The following is a 25,237-nucleotide window of genomic DNA, read 5'->3' on the forward strand; positions in this document are numbered from 1 at the left end:
GTATGGTACAACGCCTTTCCAGGGGTCGGTGGGTGGGGGATTTGCCTTGAAATTTTGACAGTGGCCAGCTGTTGGCATACGCATTACATGTAAGGGGGTGTTATTAAGTACGTAACGCTCTAGGGGTAGAGGAAGAGGGTACTGTGTTCGATTTACATCACATTTCAAGACTATGTTATTTTTATTCATTACTTAGACCTAAAAAGGTGTTTTTTGGAAATGTGCGGTCAGTCTAGGATCGATCCCCATCGGCAGGTATACAAAACGACCATGGTATGTGATATCCTGTCTGTGGGATGGTACATATAAACGATCCCTTGCTAAAAAAAAAAATGTAGCGGGTTTCCAAGGCGCATGTGCAGGGATCAGCGGCGTTGGGGTTATAGACTGTGTTGAGCGAAGTTTATATGGGACCATGGTCCCCCAGAAAATACAGTTCAATTTTTTTTAAGCTTGGGCAAGTAAGGATTTCGACCTCCCCCTGCACATGCACCCGATTCCACTCTAAGATTATATGTCAGAATTACCAAATGTTAGACATCCAACAGCAGATGGAAGGAAGGATAGGATACGTTTTATTTAACAACACACTCAACACATTTTATTTACGGTTGTATGGCCTTGAATGGTTATTAAATCAATATGCTCTAACTTTGATGTCGTTAAACACCACCCCCCCTTAACTTTACCCTTTCCAAACAAAGTGAAAACGTTCATAGTCTACTTTAGTATATTTTATTATAAAAATATATACATGATTAATGTGTTACTAGTATACAAACTAAGCTTAAAAGTTCTACCAACACTTTATAAAATATTAATTCTGAAATAGTAAGGTACGATTGTTGATAATATGTTGTCAAGATCAAACTGGTTTTAACGAAAGACTAGTACCGTATCCTCAATCGAACGTTCTTCGTACAGCGCAAGATTTCTCTTTTAATTTTTTGAGACGAACCCTACAATTTAAAATCGGCAAATGCACGTTAACTGAAACTGACAACAGGCTGTCGTTTGCGCTTTGCCGAGCTATGGCGGCACAGGCGACGAATCGAGCCGGAGCGTATACTTTTGATGATCTCCGTTCATAGCGAACACACACAAGTTTTTTAAAAGTGCATTTGAGCTTGTATTTCATATTTGTACATGATGTTATAATATTGTAACCAGAGAATGTAACTTTAATAAATGAATGGCAAAAGATATATAAAAGGCATATTTTATTAATTAATAATACCTTTTTGGGTGTTTTATAAAGGCAATTTTAGTCTCAAGATGGTGCTAGACTATTGAGGCATGGTGCTGCACCATGCTAAAACAAGCTAGGGAAAAACACTAGTATGTTCAAACATATATTGGTTTTCAAAAAACTTGATACCAAAAGATAATCAAAAGTGGTTATATTCTGATTAAATTATTATTTAAATGAACATGGAGTTGAGTTCTGCTCCGTAGCCAAGTACAGATACTGTTAACATTCTGCACTGAATCAAAAGTGGTTATATTCTGATTAAATTATTATTTAAATGAACATGGAGTTGAGTTCTGCTCCGTAGCTAAGTACAGATACAGTTAACATTCTGCACTGAATCAAAAGTGGTTATATTCTGATTAAATTATTATCTAAATGAACATGGAGTTGAGTTCTGCTCCGTAGCTAAGTACAGATACAGTTAACATTCTGCACTGAATCAAAAGTGGTTATATTCTGATTAAATTATTATCTAAATGAACATGGAATTGAGTTCTGCTCCGAAGCTAAGTACAGATACAGTTAACATTCTGCACTGAATCAAAAGTGGTTATATTCTGATTAAATTATTATCTAAATGAACATGGAGTTGAGTTCTGCTCCGTAGCCAAGTACAGATACAGTTAACATTCTGCACTGAATCAAAAGTGGTTATATTATGATTAAATTATTATTTAAATGAACATGGAGTTGAGTTCTGCTCCATAGCCAAGTACAGATACAGTTAACATTCTGCACTGAATCAAAAGTGATTATATTCTGATTAAATTATGATGGACATGAACATGGAAAATAGTTCTCTAGGAGTGTGACTGGACATGAACATGGAAAATAGTTCTCTAGGAGTGTGACTGGACATGCCAAAAGAATTAGTAGTGGACAACCAGGTTTAGACAACTGGTAGTCAGAGTGAGAAATCGGTAGCCAAAACAGCCCGGGTTACCACTAAGGTAAGGATGTCAGGGTAGAGAGATCAACATTCTGGACTGGATTCACTTTTTTGCTGGTGGCAAGATGTTTTGCTCATCCAGGTAGCAGATGTCTTAATACAATACAACATTCGTTCAAGCATATGTCATGAGCACACTGGCTAAACCAGTGTTTCCAAGATGGAAGAGGGGAGGGCGAGTAACATGTTAGGGTTGGGGAAATTAGAACTATGGATTTAGGAAACTGGCTTGGTGTTTTCGCAGTTATCTTAGTGTTAAGAAATCATAAAACCATCATAGGCTGTGATATCACTACATGACTGTGATTTCGTAGTGCTAAGATAGCTTCGAAAACATGGACTCTGGAAAATAAAATAAAGTAGTGTCTAGGGCAGGATGTAACCCAATGATAAAGTACTCGCCTGATGTATGGTTGGTCTAGGATCAATTCCTGTCTGTGACTATCAGGCGATTTGTCATTCCAGTCAATGCTCCACAGCTGGTATAACAAATGTAGTATGTACTATCCTTTTTTATGGTACCGTATGTATAAAAGATCCCTTGCTGTTCAATAAAAAGAGTAACCCATGCAGTGGTGACACCAGGTTTTCTTTTTCATTATTTGTCTGACATAATACATGTATAAACAAAAATAATGTGTTACTTTGATAAATAAAACATTTCTTTCTTTTTTCTGTACATTTTCATCACTTTGGTGTCAATGCTGTATTTTACAATAAACAGCTGTATTCATGGCCAGTTGAAGTGGAAAACACTCACATTTTGTTAACAGCTGGTACTACAATCATTTTGACATCAGTTTACAGCATTCAGTTTCTTTTACCAATTTATTTCCCCACATTATACAAGATGGAGGCCAAGGGATATGTTGACAGTTAATCATGTTAAGCATCTACTCTTGGAAGCCAAATTTCAAAGATGGCCTCTTAAATGAGGTAGCTGGTTAATAGTTAGTTTGTTTTGTTTAACAACACCACTGGAGCACATCGATTAATTAATCATCGGCTATTGGATGTCAAACATTTGGTAATTCTGACTTGCAGTCGTCAGAGGAAACCTGCTACATTTGTTTTCTAATGCAGCAAGGAATCTTTTATATTCACTTTCCCACAGACAGGAAAACACATACCATGGCCTTTGTCCAGTTGTGGTGCACTGGTTGGAATCATCTGAGGCGGTTCGATCCTGCGACACAAGCACCCCGAGCGAGCACTCAACCAACTGAGCTAAATCCCGCCCCCTGGTCAATTGAGTTTAATTTATACTATAGACAGGTGTCACTAGTGGTGAAATGCCTAGTAGCATCACTCTTTTCACAAATTCATGAGGTGTGGGATTGATCTCCATCGATGGGTCCATTGGGCTATTTCTCGTCACAGCCAGTGCACCACGACTGTTATATCCTGTCTGGGATAGTGCATATAAAAGATCCCTTGCTCCTAATGAACAAAAGGTAGCAGGTTTCGTCTCTAAGACTGACAAAAATTAACAAATGTTTAACACCCAATAGCCTATGATTAATAAATCAATGTGCTGTAGTGGTGTCATTAAAACAAAACACTTTAATTATAAAGATTCATGAGTGCAATTTTCCCAAATTTCCTTTATTGTGCTGAGATACAATTGATAACTATTTTGTTATCAAGATATTACTCAGCAGTTGACTGGAAAAAGTAGTAAAACAGCTGTTTTGCAAACAAGACCACCAGAGCAGTGTTGACTTTGCAGTGTTGTGTAAAATCATCGACCACTTGGAGACTTCATTGTGGTCATGTTCAGGTTAAACACACACACACACACACACACCACTGTTGTAGCTATTTGGTATTCGAGTCACAGCATTGTGAATCAATGGATTCAGGTATTTTCACAACTCAAAACAGTGACACATAACTGGTATAGCAAAAACTCTGGTATGTACCGTCCTGTTAATGAAAGATCCGTGCTGCTTTATCAATAGGAATACTCTTATGGTGGAGCACACACACACACACACACACACACACACCCCCCCCCCCCTCTCTCTCTCTCATAATTGTAGTAATAACCATTTGGTAGACGCAAACAGTAGTAGTTTAAAATGTGCTACGGTGTCATTAAGTAAATACTCCTTTTCTTTTTTTTTAAATAAAAATATTAGTTGTCGATTATGGGCACATTAAAATGACTGCTTAAAGTTTCAAATTCTTTAAAAGATAGAAAAATTTAAAATATTAATTAAGCATAAAAAGTAAAACATTAATACAAAAATATATATATTTAGAAACTGGTGACATCACTATGAAAAGATGGAACAAAAATATTTATTAAATCTTGGAAGAACAAAAAATATTTTTTAAAACCTAACAATGATTGGCATTACTGAACATATGACTGGTTAGAAAAGACTGCGGTATGCATAACTTGTACAACACCCCATGTATCCCAGGACTTTGATGCTGAAAGTACAGTTTTTAATGTGCTGGGGTCTCATAAAAAAAACTTTTTTCTTTCCATGTTTTTAGATCCACCATCAGGTGAGTGTGCAGGAAATGTAACAGGGTGGGGGGTTTAGATTGTGGCAAACAAATTTTTATGAAGGTGGGGGGTCATGTCATGGTTCCCCAGAAAATATATTGATAAAAACTAAATTTGATTGAGCAGGGAGGGGTTTCGACCCTCAAAACTGTCATTCTGCACACATGCCTGACTATGTAGTTCATCAGTGGAGATTTTCTGGCATCCGTCCATTAACTTTTCCTTTGAAGTCTTTTTTTTTTCTTCTTCTTTTTTTTAAAAATCTTTTATTACCCCAGATCACTGGCAATGTCAAGTTTGGAGTGCCTTGAATCATGGTCTTGCAATGTACAATAACAATAAAATTATAACATGATTGTGTGTACATGTATAACTAATTGTTAGATAAAGTTTTTATTGTATTTCATATATACATGTATGTATATATATAAATATATATATTGGTATATATATATATATAGATAGATAGATAGATAGATAGATAGATAGATAGATAGATATGGTAGTTACATTCATTTCTTTTGATGTCATTCATTGCGCAAGCATACAATCTTATTAAAATTAGCTCTACTGGTCTACCAGTAGATCTAATAGCATTGCGTGGACTCATGTCCAGGTGACATTTCATCTATAAATAACAATTTAAATATCCACGAATTACACTTCGCCTTTTATAGAGTTATTCGGGAGCATACAAATTCTAAAAATATTGGGCGAGATTATTTATGCAATAGGCAAACTTGTTGGTCTATTCCAACATTAAAAAAACAGGGGGGAAAGTGCAGTAATAAACTCTGGATTGTATACTAGTATAATCAGATTTATTTTTTTCGTCTTGAAACAAATTTTGTGTAAAATTTTATATTGCAATTAGTTTCCGGCATACTTTGTAATTCTTCTGAATCATTTCATATACCCTCGGCATAACCCCGAATGTTTTCAAATTACTGACATGATTTTGCAAGTAAGGTTTTAATTGGTCGAATGAAAGGTTAACTGGACATGAGCTCCAACGAGGTGTTGTTCAATCCACAGGTAATAGTAATTAACCAGTGGAGCTAATTGTAATTAGATTGTTAAGCATATTCATTTTTTTTTTTTTTTTAAATGATCTGGGGGTCAAGATGGATAAGTAAAATGAGCATAGAAGGGAGAAAAGAAAGGGAAAGAAAGGACATAAAGGAAAGGTTTGTCTATCAACACCCAGATGGTTTTGTTTTTTAAATAACTGCTTTAAGTGGGTGTCTAATGTAGTAAGAACAACACTTGGTATCCTAGAAATATAGTGGAGAAAAGAAAGGGAAAGAAAGGACATAAAGGAAAGGTTTGTCTATCAACGCCCAGATGGTTTTGTTTTTTAAATAACTGCTTTAAGTGGCTGTCTAATGTAGTAAGAACAACACTTGGTATCCTAGAAATATGAATGAAGTATGGTAAAAATAGGGTGAGGTTCAAAAAGAAGTATGGCAAATAGTTTTTATTTCCAAACAAGCACAATTGATTGGATTGTTCTGAAATGTGATAAATGATCCTCTGGGGAACTGTCCACAAACTAATGGAGATTTGTTTTTGTTGAAATATTGAATTAGTGATTTTTAAAAATAAATTTAAACATTTTAAATGCAAATTTAACAATGACAATTGAAGTCAATCTTCAGTTCTGAAACTTAGTATACACAAACTAATAGAGATACTTTGGGAAGTTTGAATTTTTTAATCATTGTTAAATGCTTTTAAAATTTTAATTGAAAATTTAAAAGTCTATCTTCTCTAGAATTTTGATCGAATAGTTCTGAAACATTGTCAGAAATTCAGAAGATGCTTTGAATGTGGGAGATCTGTATCAAGTGTCAATCTAGATCCTGCTCACCTGATGAGGTGAGGAGGATGTGATGTATTACTGATGCAAGATGCACCAACTTTCAAAGTATACTCTTCAAAAAGAGAAACTTGACATTGGTAAAAACAATGATATCGGATTATTTTTACAGAATCAAAGACATCATAAAGACAATATCAAGTAAGTGACCGAATGGTGATGCATAAACACTATAAAACACATCCGAATCGCATAAACGTAGCCATAGTCAATATTTGTACTCAAATACAATCCTCGGAGAAGACCGTTCGTAATCTCGACATGATTTACTAATAAAATTTCTATTTTCTAAATTACAAAAGTAGCTAGTGATTCTTTCGCCATCAGTTATCCATTTAGCTCTTGATCCGATATAAACACCTTCCATTTTCTTTTGACGCAATAGTTCTAACTCTTTCTTTTTAGAATTTATAGTATCAAAGTCTTGACAATTACTATTTTCTAAATTCTCTATTTCTTTGATTAACTGCTCTTCTTGTTTATTATATTCTTTTTTTAAATATGATGAATACAAAATGGTCTTTCCTCTAATTTCCATAAGTAAAACTTCTAAAAATAGTTAATCGTTAATTTGAAAATCAATTTCCTCCAATGAAATAATTTCCATAGCATCCATGTTATACACTAAAGCTGCATATTGTGATTTAACATCCGAGATAATCTTTTTAATTGTTGCTATATACGTTTTATTTTGTAATAATGAGTTATTAAATTTCCAATAGTTATTACGGTGTTCCTTTTCACTGAATTCGAAAATAAGACTAATCATGGAATGGTCGGTTCTATACCCACAGTATATTTTTGAATATGTCACATCAGAGTTTAGAGAGTCCGATATCAAGAACAAATCTAATCGGGCTTGTTTTAATGGGGTGTTTCTCCTGCATGTAAAATTTTGCAATTCAGGGTTATGGTCTCTCCAGATATCTATTAAGTCTAAGTTACCTATCATCTTCAGTACTTCATCGCAGGCTTTCAGATTATTAATATTTACATAATTATATATATATAATAGCAAAGATATATATAATAACAGTAACAAATAAAGTGGAAATACTGTAACTAAGAAAAAGTCAAAATATAAATAAATAAATAAAAAAAGAGCCCTAGGGCGTATTGTATGCCTAGATCACGAATGTAGGGCAATTGCTCACTGGACAATACCTCACTGGACAGTACCTCACCAGACAATTGCTCACCAATAAAGTGAGAAATAGGACAATTGCTCACCTTTAGGGTTTTTTTTTTAATAAAATTTTATTTATTATTTTATTAATAAAAAATAACAGAATTTTTAGAAGGCACTGGTTTCCACAAAGACCAGGCACTGGTTTCCACCCTCATCTTCCAACATCAGCGAGGTGAACCACCTAGGAAGAGGGTGAAGAGGTCCACTCAGCAGATGCAAAGCAGACTGCAGAATTTGTGTTGGGATTTTGCTGATGGAAACAGGGGACTGGGAGATTTCCTTCGGAATATCTCCCACAATATTCATTTGTGCTGAACTATAATGTGCTGTTCAAGAACTCTTGTACTGACATTTCTATGCTGAACTGATGTGCTGAACTTGTTTAAAATATAGCTGATTTAGAATTAATTTTGTTATTTTATTTAAAGGTGTTTAATAAACTGAGGTTACCATACCCACTGATAATATCAGAGATTCCCACTCCCACCCAACCATTTACACACATACCATAACCTAAAATATAAAAAAATTTGATAAACAAATCAGCTATTGTGGTTAGCAATTGTCCTATTTCTCACTTTATTGGTGAGCAATTGTCCGATGAGCAATTGTCCGGTGAGCAATTGTCCTTACTCCCTAGATCACATTATGTATATACATGTATGTACAGGAATATATATTTACAAGTTTAAGCTAATGTATATGTATAAACACAAACATAAGCAAATAAAAACTTATTTAGATGTAAAGTAATAATATTTCAGTGGCGGAAAGAAGACTCCCGCCATCCATCTCCGTCTCTGTCTCGTTGAAGATATTTTATGTTACTTGCGCATAGGCCAATACCGAGACACACAATCACTCATGTTAATAATTCGTTTTGTATGATCTTGAGATTTTAGTTTCGCATAGATCACACCATCTTTTGTCCCGTCTGATTCCATATTGTCGCATGATTTTACTTTATATAGCTTAGTGTAATTTTGTTTCATTAAGTCTTCACTTAGACCAATTCCGGTGCCTTTGAGCTTTCTACGATTTAAAATAGCTTCAGTTTTGTGGGTTCTTTTAACAAACTTAGCAATAATTGGCCAGCGTCTGTTTATGTTGAATGGTCCCAGTCTGTGTGCAATGCTGACATCCTCTTTTGTTACTGTCATTCCAATTTTGTTTAACACCTGCACTGTTTTTTCTGTAGTTTCTTCGATCATTTCGTTTTTATTTTCATCACAGACCCCAAATATCTGGATGCTGTCTTTGCGAGTGTGTTGCTCAAGGTTGTTTGTTCTTATTAGGGCTATGTTGGCGGCCACATTTGCGCTTTTGGCTTCCTCTTTTATGTCCATATTTTTCTTTTTTAGTCGAGCGTTTTCTTTTTTTAGTGTTTCGTTTTCTATTTCGATGTGTCCAATTCTCAACTCAAGTTTTTCTAATTGTGCATCAAACTTTTTTTTTTTTAATTCTTTTACAAGTTCCAAATTTATTTTCAAGTCCTCTTCTGTTATCATTTGTTCCAGTTCTTTATGTAGTTCTGTTTGTTTTGCATTTAGGCCTATCTCTTTCAATTCTTTAGCAATCATTCCCATGATGCTCATTTCATCCGGGTTTGATGCTGAAGACTGTCAAATTTAGCTGTGAAGTGTTCTCAACATCAGTACTTCTTACCTTTTTCTTGCCAGGTTTAAACTTATATGCTGTATGTTTTCCTAACATCGAATATGGTGACGAATCAGAGTTAGAGTTGCTACTGAGCATCTGCTTTTTATCATTAGTCATACTCATGTCAGTAACTGTAGTAGTCACATCACACAGTTGATAAAGGCAAGCTTGGATCATGTAGTGAGCTTGTATTCACTTCAACATCTTTTGCCACAATATAATGACTGGGAATAGTGGGCTTGTGGTAGTTACATAATAATTAACACATACTTTCTGTTTTGTACAAATCACAATCAAAACATCCTTCAAAAGTCATTAAATGTCAAAAAGTACAAAATTATATCGGCCTCACCGGATTCTCGAGATTATGACGAATCTGTAGATATATAATTTTTCTCCAATTTATTTTATATACTGAAGAAATTTGCCACTTTACCGAGAGCTGATCTATATGCGGCGTTCTGGTTGCTCTAACCTTTGACCTTTACAGTTACTGTTATTAATGCTGTTAACTGGTCACTTGATTTTTCTGAAATCTAAATCACAAATGAGGCAGAAGAAGTGCAAGACCCATTCTGACTCTTGACCAACTGGAGCTGGCATATTTTTGAAAGAAGCTAGTGCATGAACAGGATAATTCTGTTCTGTTGTGACACAGAGGATTGTCATATTCTTTTGGCTTGAATGCACTGCATTTGCCATGCCGATCCTCTGCATCATTGCCCGACTAGTGGGCTGAGGACCTAAAATCACTACAATTACTCTGACTGCCTGCATCATGTCCTCATAGGCACTTATTTCCAGCTGTGCACCAAAAGCATCGTCCACATTTATGGTGATGCCCAATCCAGTGTGTCCTTCCAGGACCCTTTTGATTTTACTTGCAACTGCAGGCACATGCTTATCTTCTTCATCATAAAGTAGCATTATGTCAAAACCACCATCCTCTCCCTTGCCTCTAGAATCGAACTTGTAGTTAAAAGCACTTTGTAAGTAGCAGTATGCATCATCTAGGCAAATGTCCTCAAAGTGGTAATGTGCAGTTGTAAGGTAAACCTGAAACACTAGATCAGAAGGGATATCATTAGCCAGGCTGGTGCAGCGTAGAAGACTTAGTATTGTTACTGCGTTGGTGAAGTCGCCACATCGTAGATAATTATCAATTACCCTTTTCCAGAATTCAATCTTGTCGGCTTCATGAGCATCTTCTTTAAGAATTTCTTTATAAAAATCTAGACTCTCTTTATATTTACCAAGCAGTTCAAAGAGACGTGCCACCTCTTTTAGTTTAGTTTTGTTTTTGGATTTGCTGTACTGGTTTTTCAACAGCTTGGTGATGGTTTGGAATGCATACCGATTTTCATAACCTGTCATCTGCAAACAAGGTATTTCAGCAACTATATCAGCTGCAGTGCGTATGGCCAATGTCAGATAATATTCTACTTTCCTGTTTAACATGTCCTTTTCCCCAGAAGAATTTTTAATCATCCTCCAATAGCAAAGACCAAGTTGTTCACACGCTGTAACCATGTCTAATGGAGATCCGTTTTCCTTACAGTTCTGGATTACCTTTTTGAAGTTTATCTCAGCATTTTCATTATCATCTTGTTGTACATAAATATAGCCCAGATCCAGAAATGCTTTCATGTTGCATTCGTTTGTGATTTGTACTGACTTATTTAGATGGGAGATTGCGTCCTGTATGAGTGGATCATCTTTGGAAAGATTCACTCCTGGTTGTGGACTTCTTAAATAGCTGTGAAGACGCTTACTAGTATTACGGTTAGATCTGGTTTTGGAATAACTGTTGTCATGGTGTTCCTGACTCAGAAATGTATCAGAAAGTGACACGTTTCTGAACATAGACTCCAAACCAGTTTCAGAACTTGACAATGCTGCAGTCTGCATGCATGGAACAACATTCCCACTATTGGCTTCAAATGCAGCTTGTGGCAGCTCCTGTTGGCTATTACGATGGCCACTTTGAGATGCATAATGACGTACGTGTTTATACCCATCACCATATGATCCATAATGAGGCCATGTGTCACGTCTGCTGTGTTCAACTGCGTTTCTGTGATACCTGTCTTGTCCTTCGAAATGTGCAATACTATCTGGTGGTTCAACATATACATGTTCAGTGTCCTCTTCAAGGCCAAACAACTTCTTTGGGTGACCTCTAAATTCATGTGTGCTAGGTGTATGTTGAAGCTGGTTTGCATTGCTTCTAATAGGTGTAGAAGTAGCAATGAAGGCATTTTCTTCATATGATCTAAACTGTCCATGCCTATTACTTGTAGTTTGAATATTGTTGCCATGACAGCAATTACCATTCCCACGTTGTCTTCCTCGTCCACGCTCATAGTCATACCCTCGCCCTCGCCCACGCCCACGCCCACGCCCACGCCCACGCCCACACCCTCGCCCATGCCTATACCCTAGTGTTCTTTGAAATATGTCACCTTGTTCTCTCGGAACTCCATTCTCAGCTATTTTCTTAAGTGTTAATGCTAAATGGTGATGAGAAAATCCTGTTGGGTGAATAGCAATTGCCTTTTCTAGCAGCTTGCGAGATAATTCAAAATATTTACAGTATCTAAAATATTTGCCACATCTTTCAAGAACAAAATTGTCTTCAGCACATAATTTATGTGCATGCACAAAACACTCTTTCCAGTCTAAAACTTCCACCTCTTTTCTCACTTGTTTAAGACGATCTTTATCAATAGGTGTGACAGCATTTGCAAGATAATTGTTAAGTTCACCAAGTTCGACCCAAGCTCTAGCACAAAGGTGATTGTCTTTACACTTTGTAATCTCGAGAAGGAGTTTGCTGCACCTAACGATGTTTGCTGCGACATCATGTTTCGAATCCACCGTGTAGCAGTTTGGTGAAACACAGCGTCTGAGCGTCAGTGCTTCACCAAATTTCCACAAATATTCCTCAGGATATTTATCATTGACAAATTGAAAAATCTCAACAGCTTTAAAATAAAATGATGGCGAAATTCTAGATAAACAGTAAGCTATTTCTGCTTGTGCTTCAGCATATGATCGGTCGTAATTTGAATCATTCTCCTTTGAATGTTCTAACTGCTTGAGAACTTCTTCCGCTTCGAATCTCTCACCTTTGCGTATGAGAAATTGCACGTGGTTTGCACGTGCTACTATATTGGTATTGTCCCGTTTGAGAACTTCACTGTTTCTTTCGTCTGCTTTCGAGTCATCATCTTCAGTCAAACATAACAAAAAGCTTATAAAATTATCATTTCGGTTTATTTCTATCAGAGAAATGTTTTTTGTTTGGTATTCAGAGAGTAGTCGATTCAAAATATTTAGTTTTTTCTTCTTCTTCAGTGTCTTCATTTCATCTAGGAGAAATGAATGTGGAAATAATGTTAGTCTCTCTTTCAAAGCATTGAAGTTCGAAGATGCCATCTCTTCTCTAAAAAAAATACAAATACATATTTTATAATGATGCACATATCTAGATTCATATCATTGACAGAAATATTATGATGTCGAGCTACTTATTAATCGCTACATCTTTAATATGTACCCAGGTATATACTGAGGTGTGATACTTCAGATGATGATACAACCTATTCCCTAGTTCATCAAGACAAATCTAGACTAAATGACCATACAGTCGTGAATTATCTTGGTGGACTAAAGCAAGCTCATACTTACCTGGTGGATGGTGGTGACTGAGTCCAGTTCTGCATACCCTTTTTGTTTGAAAATCTATTCTTTGTTCAGTTAAAGAATACTTTGATTTTTTTTTTTTAGCCCCCTCCCCCTTCAATTGTTTTAGGCTAAGTGCAGCCCTGTTTGTATATCAGTATACTTACCACGGTAATGGGAGCAAGTGGTGTGCTTGCCTGTTGTTGCTTGCTATTGTGCCCTCAAAATCAGACATTGATGACAACTGCCAGTAAAAATACAATGGTGCCCAACCTGGTAGGTTTGCCACCATGCCTTTCCCGTTGCATATGTAAGAAATAGTAAACTTATCATAAACTAAGTTACTTGATAGAAAGTATTAGAAACTAGCTTTCCTTTGAGCCCCAATTTTTGTTATGCCAAAGGCAACACTCGCCTTACCCCAAAAATATTAAAATTAGAACTCGCCTGATGTTAATGCATGGGTTGTAGGATCAAATCATCTCAGTGGACTCATTCTCTTATTTTACTATTTTTCATCACAACCAAAAAAAATAAAAAAGAAGTTTGTTTTGTTTAACGACACCACTAGAGCAAATTGATTTATTCATCATCAGTTATTGGATGTCAAACATTTGGTAATTTTGACACATAGTCTTAGAGAGGAAATCTGCTATCTTTTTCCATTAGTAGCAAAGGATATTTTATATGCACCATCCCACAGACAGGAGAGAATATACTACAGCCTTTGATATACCAGTCATGATGCACTGGCTGGATGAGAAATAGACCCCAGACAGATCGCACATCAAGCGAACACTTTACCACTGGGCTACATCTCGCCCCCATCCCAACCAATGCCCCACAGCTGTTATTTCAAAGGCTGTAGTTTGTGCTTTCCTGCCTGTGCAAAGGTGCTTATAAAAGATCCTTTGCAGACCCTACCATGGAAAGTAGTGAAAAAGACATTGTAGTGTTTTAAGAACTACTGTCTGTGACTGTTTTAAAAATTCTAGATTTCTTTTTTTTTAATTTTTGTAAACTACTTTCATCTCTGTTTACTCTGTTAGTTACCAAATGTTTGACATTCAATAGCCGATGATTAATTAATGTGCTCTAGTGATGTCGTTAAACAATAGACCCCCACTCCTGCCGATGATTAAGGTGTTCTAGTGGTGTCGTTAAACAATAGACCCCCCACTCCTGCACAATTTCCTGCACGCGCCTAAAACCAGGAACATTTTGTTTAGTATTAAATCACATCTGCTCCAATCGGATGTAGAAAGAAAGTGTGGTTTAATGTGCACCCTGCACTATATCACGTCTAGATTCGATATGCAAATTTCAGAGATATAAATTTTAATAGCAGTTGCAAATATTTGTGAAATTGATCAGCATTATTGCTAATCAAAAGTTTACAAACAAAATCATGATATCTGAAATGCAATGCATAGTCATATGTTAAACATAAATATTCATAACCAGTTTCACTTTTGGGGTACTTCACCAAAATCATCGAGCATTCTCTGTATGCTGAGATTTACCTCGATGAACTAGTTTTGGGGCTATTTCAACGACTTGCATCAATATATCTAATATAATATTTTGTAAATAATGTTTATGATGTAACGCAACGCAACTATTTGTAACTTACATTGAGAGATTTGTCGATCTGGACGTATTTAATTTGATCAAATATCGAAATATACGAGTCTAGTGTAAAAACGATAATTGGGATTTCCCAAGTTATTTGTCATCGTACGTCAAGGGTTATGTTACTTCTTCGTTACTTTTCGTAATTATTTTTAACATAATAATATGCCACTTTTATTCGGAATACTCATTCGAATGTGTGAAGCGCAGCAGTATCAAATCATTAATGCTGTGAATTCTATAACTTCTTTTTGTATGAGCTAGAAGTCCGTGTCACACTTAGGCGCCTAGTAATTACTTGAAAATTGTTTATTCAATAACTAAGTGTATCTCAACAATTTGGACGTCCGAGGTTTGATTCGTGGGCATACATTCGATTCGAGATTCCGAAGTTTTGTCGGGTTATCTGGATCTACATGTATGATCAAAATAATTACTGTTACGGGAGATATGCCTCAACAACTCTTTTTTAAACTTTTAAATTTTATTTTTAAAATCATCCCATAACACCTATTATTAAAATATAGTGTGGGTTGTCCCCCCCCCCACCCCACCCCCCACACACACACACCGCCAATATAAAATTCTGGCTATTATTTATAGACGAAATGTCACCTGGACATGGCAGTCCACACAATCCTGTTCGATTGACTGATAGACAAGTAGAGCTGATTTCAATCAGATTGTGAAATTAATGGATGTCAAACATTTGATTATTGTGGCATGTTGTAGACGAAACTACGGTTGTTTTTTTACTGGCAGCAAGGGATCTTTTATATCGCTTCCACACAAATAGGATAGCACTTACCACGGTCTTTAATATACCAGTCATGGGACACAGTTTGGGTCAGAGAATGGGTCCACCGATGGGGTTGAATCCTACGTACCCATGCACGTCAAGTGAGCGCTCTGCTGACTAGGCTAGATCCCTCCCCCCTTCTATCTACAATACCTCTTCATATAATTTTTTTTTCTTTCTTTCTTTCTGTCTTAATTCTTTCTTCTTTTTCTTCTTCTTCTTGTTTTGTGTCGCTATAGGCATCAACAGTGATAAAGTGCTCGCTTGATGCGCGGTCGGTTTGGGATCGATCCCCGTCAGTGGGCCCATTGGGCTATTTCTTGCTCCATCCAGTGCACCACGACTGGTATGTCAAAGGCTGTGGTATATGCTATTGTTCTTATTTGGAATATCAGTCAGAGGCGGGGGCACGCCTCCCCCGCCCCCCTAAATTTTGCGACAGTTATAATTTTATTATATATCTATTATCATTTGTTTACGATCCCCCTCCAATCCTCCCCAAAGTTCCCTTGGCATTCCACCTCGTGTCATTGGGGCCCCCTAAATGGATTTTCTGGATCTTCCACTGTCAATGTCTTATACATTCAATGTATTTCTGGTCATACTAATGTTTGTGGTAGCTCAAAGTTTGTTTTACTCCTTATAATATGTTTTTTGCTTACGTTCAATATATATTAAGAAATACTACTGGTGCAAACCATCTGTGTTTAAACTTGTGCAATTATTGTCCGTTCAAAACAGAAAAGAATTATGTAATATTGGTAAATACCTTAAAAATGCATTATGTTTACGTTCTCAACGTATTTAATTGTCCATCCTCCAGTTATGCACCACTAGTCAAATGTTATTGATTTGTATATAAAGTGTAGGCCTATGAGCCAGAAGGCTTAATTAAAGCTAATAAACTATTCTATATATAAAGTAACGTAAGATAAAATATCAAACCAGCGAGGAGCGAGTAAAGCTCAGCTGAAAAACTGCAGAACAACTACTGGTCAAAGATTAAAAGTTTGGTAACACTAAACCTACCATATGATTGAGGTAAAAAGAAGTGTGGGGAGGAGCAATAAAGTAATAATATGCATATAATTAAGAATAAATAAATGAATGAATGAAACAAAGAACAAAATAATATTGAACTTTTATTTATTTACTTTTATTTACTACATTTATTTTTATTTATTTTTATTTTATTTTTTATTTTTTATTTTATTTATTTAAATGATTTAACCTGTATAAGTAGGACTGACGCTCTCTTTTATATAGAGGGCAAAAACAACATGAAATGTTTCGAGTCTTCAACTACAATGTAAATTATCTCCAACGAAGCGTGTAGATTTATAGCCGTTGAGATCACTTATTCCTAACTGATGTCTGCTGTACAGTATCTGTAGCTTTCTTTCATCCTCATGAAAATGTGCAGGGACTGCCAAATCTTTTGCTTTTATGTTTTTTCCTGAAAATTAATTGATGTGGAATGTTTAATATTCATTGATAAATTGTTCCATAAGTTAATGCTAGATGGGAAGAAAGATTCAGAATATAATTTTGAACAACATCGGTATGATTGAAAGTGTTCGGTATTCCGCAGGGATTATCAGTTTATTTGACCAACAGTTCGAGGTAGTTGGATGGACAAATATCTAGGAGAGAGATTGTTACATATTCTGTACATCATACATGCTTTGTGTCTCCTCCTTCTCTCTGCTAGTGATATAAGTCCAGTTTCTTTGTACAGTGATTGGTGAGATGTCCCACGAGTAGCCCCACAGATAATGCGTAAAACATCAAGCTGAATATTTTATAACTGCTCTGATAGATAAAGGGTACAGTTATCCCAAATGATGTCAGCATAATCAAAGACTGGAAGAATAAATGAATAATATATTTTTTTCTAACGACTTTCTAGAGAGCCGGTAGTTTAGCGAACGGAGAAAATTGGTAATTTTTCTTGTTTTTTCTATAATGTTCTGGATATGAAGATACCATTCGCCACTGTTTGTGATGGTCAGTTTCTTTCACAGTAACGTTATCTAGGTACAATTTAGGTTTTATAAATGGCATATTTTTTCTAGTAAATGTCATAGTTTCGGTTTTTAGGGGACTGAATTTGACGAGCCAACATTTTGCCCAGTCATTTATATGTTCTAAATCTGAGTTCATAATCTTACTAGATTCTTCAGGATTTTCTACAGTAATGTACAGTGAAGTATCATCGGCAAATAATCGTATATTAGAATGTATCCCTTTATCAATATCATTAATATATATTAAAAATAAAAGAGGTCCTAAGACAGAACCTTGGAGTACGCCAGCGGGGACATGTTTATCCAATGAGGAGTAATCTTGTAAAACTACACGTTGCTTGCTTGCGGGGTGGAGGGGGGGGGGGGGGGAGGTCGTGTTTCAACCAGTCCAGTAAATTATTTGTGATACCTACGGACCTTAATTTGTAATCTAGACCGTTATGCCAAACCCTGTCGAATGCCTTACTTATATCACAGAATACTGCTCTTATAGCTTGACATATTAAGTTGTAAAAATCAATTAGTTGGTTTACTGTAGAATCACCAGGGATAAAACCGGACTGAAAGTGAGTAATTACATTATTAGCAGTAAAAAAAAAAATTAAACACGTGTTTAAAGACGCATTTTTCAAATACCTTCGATATGTTGTTTAATAAAGATTTCGGTTTATTATTATTGTTTATATCACGAATACTACCTTTTTATGGATTGGTGTAACACTAGCTTTTTTCCAAAGACTTAAAGGGACACACCCTAGTTACGGCTAGTTGTTAACCATTACGGCGTTGTTTTTCGCTATTAAACCCATTTTTCACAAATAAAATTGCACTTTACTTACCGTTTATTATTTAGAATATACATTTCCATTCACCTCAAGTGTTTTTTTGTAATCCTGGTAATCCTGGTGTTTGTAATACCACAAAATGCATTTTTCGTATTTCTGAAAAACGGACGCACGTTTGAGAAAAAAACGTTGAGCAGACAAGGTCTAATCTATTTTTAGACGGGATATTTCCATTTCAATGTCACAGACGTTTGTATACCACGTGACCGTTATCATTTTGGTTCGGTTTGTTTTCTCGTGCACGGTTCGCGCAATCAACATCCGATTTGTTGTTCATTTGTGAGATTTTGTCTTCACAGTTCGTGAACATTTTCAGTAACAATAAAGTTCAGACAAGTAAGTATCTCAATACAAAACGTTACAAACCCTTAAAACCAATAATTTTGCTAAGTCTTACGATATCTGGAGAGGGGATACAACCAGGACAGAACAGTTGGAACATGTCCAGGAGAGGTGAAAAGAACGCACCCCAAGTCTGTAATATTTGTCGTGACGTAGGCATTGTTGTGCTTCGAGCGACATCTACCGGTGACATCAGAATACAAACTTTCAAAATTATTTCAAGCAATTGGGACATGGGGATTCCCATGGTATTTATCGATACAAAACCTGCTTTTTCACTCCATTTGATAAAAACGTGATCTAAGTGTGTTACAGGTTTGTAGATTAACCAAATTATAATTTATTTTCGCTGGATGGAACTAGTGTGTGCGGCTTTAAAGGCCGGCAAAGTTCTTTAGACAATATTTTAAGCAGTTTGTTATTAATAAGATCAGGGCCATTTGATTTTGAAGTGTCAAGGGAATTTGAAATGTCTTCGATTTCTGTTCTTTGAAGTTCAACAGTACCAAGCAAATTATTTGTTGCAATTTCTGAGTCTTGGATCTCCACGTTAGGTTTGTCTAGCGTCGCCTGCTTTACAAAGAAATTGTTGACAGCATTTACTACATCGTTTTGCTCATTGATGGATACATTATTAATTAGTAGACTTGGTACCAGTGGACTGGAAGAACCTCGTTGCTTTATATAAAAGACACGAATTTCCACCATTGCTTATCGTTAACATTGCCTTCATTAATATTTGCATCTAATTTTGTTTATAGTAGTCAGATTTTGCTTTTCTAATTTCTGTGATAACCAAATTACGCTGGGTTCTAAACTGTGCCCAATCATTGGGTAAATTGTTAATTTTGCGTTTCTATGTACTCTGCGTCTCTTTCTGATTTACCGGCCTCGGTGGCATAGTGGTTAGGCCATCGGTCTACAGGCTGGTAGGTACTGGTTCGGATCCCAGTGAGTGCTCCGCAAGGCTCAATTGGTAGGTATAAACCACTTGCACCGACCACTGATCCATAACTGGTTAAACAAAGGCCATGGTTTGTGCTATCCTGCCTGTGGGAAGCGCAAATAAAAGATCCCTTGCTGTTAATCGGAAAGAGTAGCCCATATAGTGGCGACAGCGGGTTTCCTCTCAAAATCTGTGTGGTCCTTAATCATATGTCTGACGCCATATAACCGTAAATAAAATGTGTTGAGTGCGTCGTTAAATAAAACATTTCTTTCTTTCTGATTTGTTTTCTTATATTTCCATTCATAAAAAAAACTTATCTTTCGGATGAATTAAAACGTGTGTGTATGGGATAACGCGTTTTGCTGCATTTAAGATAATATCTGTTACTTTAGTGACAATGTTATCGACGGAGTAGTTATAAAAAATGGGGTCCCAATCGAACTCAGAGAAATATGTTTTTAGACCGCAGGTATCTCTGTAAGGGAATAATTCCATATGGTTCGTCGGAATGTGTGGTTTGCATCGTGGTTACCTTTGTTACCAAGCTGAATAGAGACTGACGAGTGGTCACTAGGCCTACAGAAAGGGGTCAGCACGTTAAAGTAGTTTACATGTTGTGGACAAGAAACAAATATCAGGTCTAAAGGACTTTTACTGGTTTCTGTGATTCTTGTTGGCTTGTCGATTAATTGTGTCGACTGAAATCGAGTACACAAATGATTTATTTTTGAGTTAAAATATTCAAGCACGTTTGCATTAAAATCACCAACAATTAGAATGTTGTCGATAGGGTCATCTATTCCGTAATTAAAAGATTCTTCTGTTAAATTCCAAGTGTCAGCTGAAGTGGATGGAGCTCTGTAAAAAATACCGAGTAATAACTTGCACTTGTTATGGTTTAGTTCCACTCAGATAGCTTCAAGACCAAGTCTGTTCATATCAGTTCTTTGTTTATAGATAATATGGTGCTACACCACCCCAGGTGTTTACTAGCCTATCTTTACGATAAGGTTCTTTGTAGCCTTTAAAGGGACATTCCTGAGTTTACTGCATTGTAAGATGTTTCCAACTAATAAAATATTTCTACGATTAAACTTACATATTAAATATATTTTCTTGTTCAGAATATCAATGTCTGTATATTCAATGTGTTTCTGGTCGTCTTAATATTTGTAAGAATCACAAACTGGATTTTGTCTTCAAATAATTTCGTACGTACGGAAAAATATATTTTAGGAAATAAAATGAAATTTATCCTAATACAAATATTAGAACGATCAGAAACACGTTTAATATGCAGCTAATACTATATTATGCAAAACAAAAATATTTGACATGTAATTACAATCGTTAAAAGTCTCTGTTAGTCGATAACATCTTAAAAATTGCAGCAAACTCAGGAATGTCCCTTTAATGAAGATACTGTTGCTGGAAATATGTTGATTTAAATGGGTTTCGGTAACTGCTATTATATCAAAGGTGTTCATTTCGCTTTCGATTTTTGTGAATATCCTCAGCCGAGAGCAATACTCTGATGACAAAACCGTTCTAAAGATAATACAAAAAGCAAAGAAGTTACATTATATGACAGTGTATGGAGAATAAGAGAGAGAGACAGAGAGAGAGAGAGAGAGAGAGAGAGAGAGAGAGAGAGAGAGAGAGAGAGAGAGAGAGAGAGAGAGAGAGAGAGAGAGACAGACAGACAGACAGACAGACAGAGAGAGAGAGAGAGAGAGAGAGAGACAGACAGGCAGAGACCATAAGAGAGAGAGACAGAGAGAGACAGACAGGCAGAGACCATAAGAGAGAGAGAGAGAGAGAGAGAGAGAGAGAGAGAGAGAGAGAGAGAGAGAGAGAGAGAAAGAAACAAATCAGGTAGGTATTAGGGGTTTCCATGGTAAGATAGATGCCAGACTGGTTTGGAATATTGATCTATTCTGTTATTCTAACAAGCAGCTACTTTCAAATATAATTTGTTTACCTAGTGTAGACAGGCACATACACATACACACATATATACGTAGAGATGACAATATTAAACAAAAGAGAAATATGGTTAGTAGGTAACGAAGTAGGTACTAGCAAATAGATCGCTAACTAGATAAACAGATGAACCTGCACCACACACACACACCCCAAACAAATTTAATAATAAAATAATAATAATTTAAAATAATAATAATAATAATAATATAATAAAAAATACACACATACATATAATAGTATATACACTTAATAGTAATAGTAGAAACAAATAATAATAATAATTTTAAAAGAATGAAATAAAAAATACTACTACTACTAATCATAATAATAAATAAATAATAATAATAATAATAATAATTAATAAGTAAAAAATAATGATAATGATAATAAGTGAGTAAATAAATAATAAATAAATTAAATATTTAAAACAATTGTTGTTGTTTTTTACCTCAATCATATGGTAGGTAGTTTGTTCTGCAGCTTGTTAGCTGAGCTTTACTCGCTGCTCGATGGCCTGATGTTTTATCTTACGTTACTTTATTTGTAGGTCCTTTTCTTATATAAACTTAAGTATATTATTTATTATTTTAGCTTTAACTCTGTTTTTGCTGGTGGTTTTATGTGAGTATTTTTATTTTTGTCGACAGATTTCCCTGGTTAAGCCTGAATATATGACTTAATGGAGACTTCTGACTTTTTATATATATATATGTATGTATGTATGTATGTATGTATGTATGTATGTATGTATGTATTGATGTATGGATGTATGGATATCTATATATTGTATGTATGTCGAGGTTGACTGTTACATACATAGATATTAACGCACTGGCGCAGGGGACTCGAACCTATGGCACCGAATTGCCCGCAAATTGCAAGACTAACCACGATCCGCTTTGAGCTATTGAGGAATCTGAACCTGTGATTCATCAGACTATCCTGCTTGTAAATTACCATTTTGACTGTTTGTGGTTTTGACGAATGCTGTGGGCGCATCAAACAGATTTTTGACTCAACATTTATTCCTATTCTTTCTTTGGACGTCATACAATAAAACAAATACCTTATTTAACACGTTCTTCTGTCATATTTGCTAATTAGCCAAGATGAAACGGTTGTGAAGTTTTTAATTTGACTCAGTATATATATATATATATATATATATATATATATATATATATATATATATATATATATATATATTGGTTTTTAATTCGTAGGCCTACTGCCCCAGGCATACCCTAAGGGATATGTGAATTGTGTTTGGGATCCCATTAATGTTAATCTTAAAACTTACACTTTTGCCACCCCCCCCCCCCCCCCCCCCCCCCCACCCCCACACACGTCTTGCAATTTCTATATTCGTCACAATGCTTTGCAAAATTGTAAAATAGACCATGAATGATGTTTCTTTTCAACAAGAAACTAAATTGAAGGAAGTTTGTTACTTGTTATAATGATCATAAGCGTACGAGAGGGGGCAGTGGGGGGAACTGCCCCCCTCTCCCCCCCCCCCCCCCTTGTGTTGGAGAAAAGTCTCAAATTCGGGCAAAATGTGCTAATCTGAAAATTTTTTACCATGTATTTTCATCATTCTACGCTCAAAATTAGTATAATCCATGTAAACATGCGTTGCTATTAATTTGCAACCCTATATGAATAAATGTTTAATTCGGGCAAAAACAACCCTGAACCCTCTACAAAAATGGTAGCCAATAGCATACGCCTATGATAATGATGAAAAATGACAAACTGGATACACTATATAACAGAAAACATTATGCTGGTTTTGTTTTGCTGTAAGCAAGCGAACACTGCTGGGTGGGTGGGTGGGTGGGGTGGGGGGGGGTAGAATGGGGGTGTAGGACGCGAGCTTCTAGACTCATGCTAGGGTCATGCTACTCCGGAAAACTGTCAAAACTAGAAAGAAAGAAATGTTTTATTTAACGACGCACTCAACACATTTTATTTACGGTTATATGGCGTCAGACATATGGTTACGGACCATGCAGATTTTGAGAGAAAACCCGCTGTCGCCACTTCATGGGCTACTCTTTCCGATTAACAGCAAGGGATATTTTATTTGCGCTATCCACAGGCAGGATAGCACAAACCATGGCCTTTGTTGAACCAGTTATGGTTCACTGGTCGATGCAAGTGGTTTACATCTATTCGTTGAGCCTTGCGGAGCACTCACTCAGGGTTAGGAGTCGGTATCTGGATTAAAAATCCCATGCCTCGGTTTTTTTTTTTTTTTTTGGTAGTCAAAATCTTTTAGGGTCGCAGCGTAAAATTAGGGTCGGTCGGGAAACCGGAAACAATTTTTTGTTTACGCCTTAGGCCTACTTAGAATGAGCCATATCCCGGTTACTTATACAAACATTAGTGGGTATTGTGGTAGGGGACCTAATAAGTCTATTTTGCGTATTAGTCCAGTAAATCTAAGCCAAAATTTAGGTGAACCTAGAACAAATTGCCACAGAAGTTTTATTATTATTATTATTATTGTTAAGATGACCCCACTGAACATAATATCCAAAATCCGCCAAAATCAGATACCGGGAAAGGTGTCAATTAGCATAAATCCAATATGGCCACCAACACCAACTTTGGCGACTTGTATCTCCTGAAAGGTTGGTTTTGGCGGATTTTGGATATAATGTTTAGTGGGGTCATCTTAATATAAAATGAAAAAAACTTCTGTCGCAAATTGTTCTAGCTTCAATCATATTTTGACTGGACTATATATGGTTGAATTTTTTTTAACATAGCCTAATTGATCAACAATTGTTCTTGGCTGTCAAGAAGGAAAACACTCTTGTCCAGTTGATACATGTGTGTGAATTCTAGGTTAGGATTGATCTATCCAACAAATAATTCTGCCAAACTGGAATTACAAACTAGAAAAACAACCCACTTAAAATTAAGGCTTGTACAGGGTATGAGTTATCTATTTCTAAGGGGTAAAACACTCGCTTGATGCACGGTCGGTCTGGGATCCAACCACGTTGGTGGGGCTCATTGGGCTATTATTGGTTCCTGCCAGTGCACCGAGACTTTGTACATCAACGGCTGTGGTATGTGCTATCCTGTCCATGGTATAGTGCACATAAATGATCCCTAGCTACTAATGGAAAAATGTAGCGGGTTTTCTCTCTAAGACTATATGTAAAAAAATTACCAAATGTTTGAAATTCAATAGCCGATGATTAATAAATCAATATACTCTAGTGGTGTCGTTAAACAAAGAAGCAAAATTTAACTAGTAGTATGTTTCTTAAATGTACATATGTATTGGACATTTGGGGAATGCCAATTATATATTTTTTAATTCAGAATTATGGGGGGTGGACTGAAGCAATCGTCCCCAGCCACTCCTGCTCCGCCGTGCCTGAAATGGCCATAGAGAGCTGTAGATACCAAGCATTACTCACTAAATTTAACCTCCTAGCCATTTAATGAAAGCTAATGATGTATCGTATAAGGGACGTAACTCTTTCAAAGAAAACCGGAAAAAGATATGG

The 25,237-nt window shown here is 36.0% G+C and overlaps 1 protein-coding gene across 1 annotated transcript; it reads right to left on the reverse strand.

The window, feature by feature from the left end:
• Positions 1 to 6,181: 6,181 nt before the first annotated feature.
• On the reverse strand, positions 6,182 to 13,540 carry LOC121389172. Its single transcript, XM_041520778.1, has one exon. The coding sequence runs from the start codon at positions 12,882 to 12,884 to the stop codon at positions 9,963 to 9,965; it is 2,922 nt and encodes a 973-aa protein (XP_041376712.1). The 5' UTR covers positions 12,885 to 13,540; the 3' UTR covers positions 6,182 to 9,962.
• Between the last annotated feature and the right edge of the window lie 11,697 nt (positions 13,541 to 25,237).

Source organism: Gigantopelta aegis, chromosome 14 (assembly GCF_016097555.1).
Source record: "Gigantopelta aegis isolate Gae_Host chromosome 14, Gae_host_genome, whole genome shotgun sequence".
NCBI classification, from domain to species: domain Eukaryota; kingdom Metazoa; phylum Mollusca; class Gastropoda; order Neomphalida; family Peltospiridae; genus Gigantopelta; species Gigantopelta aegis.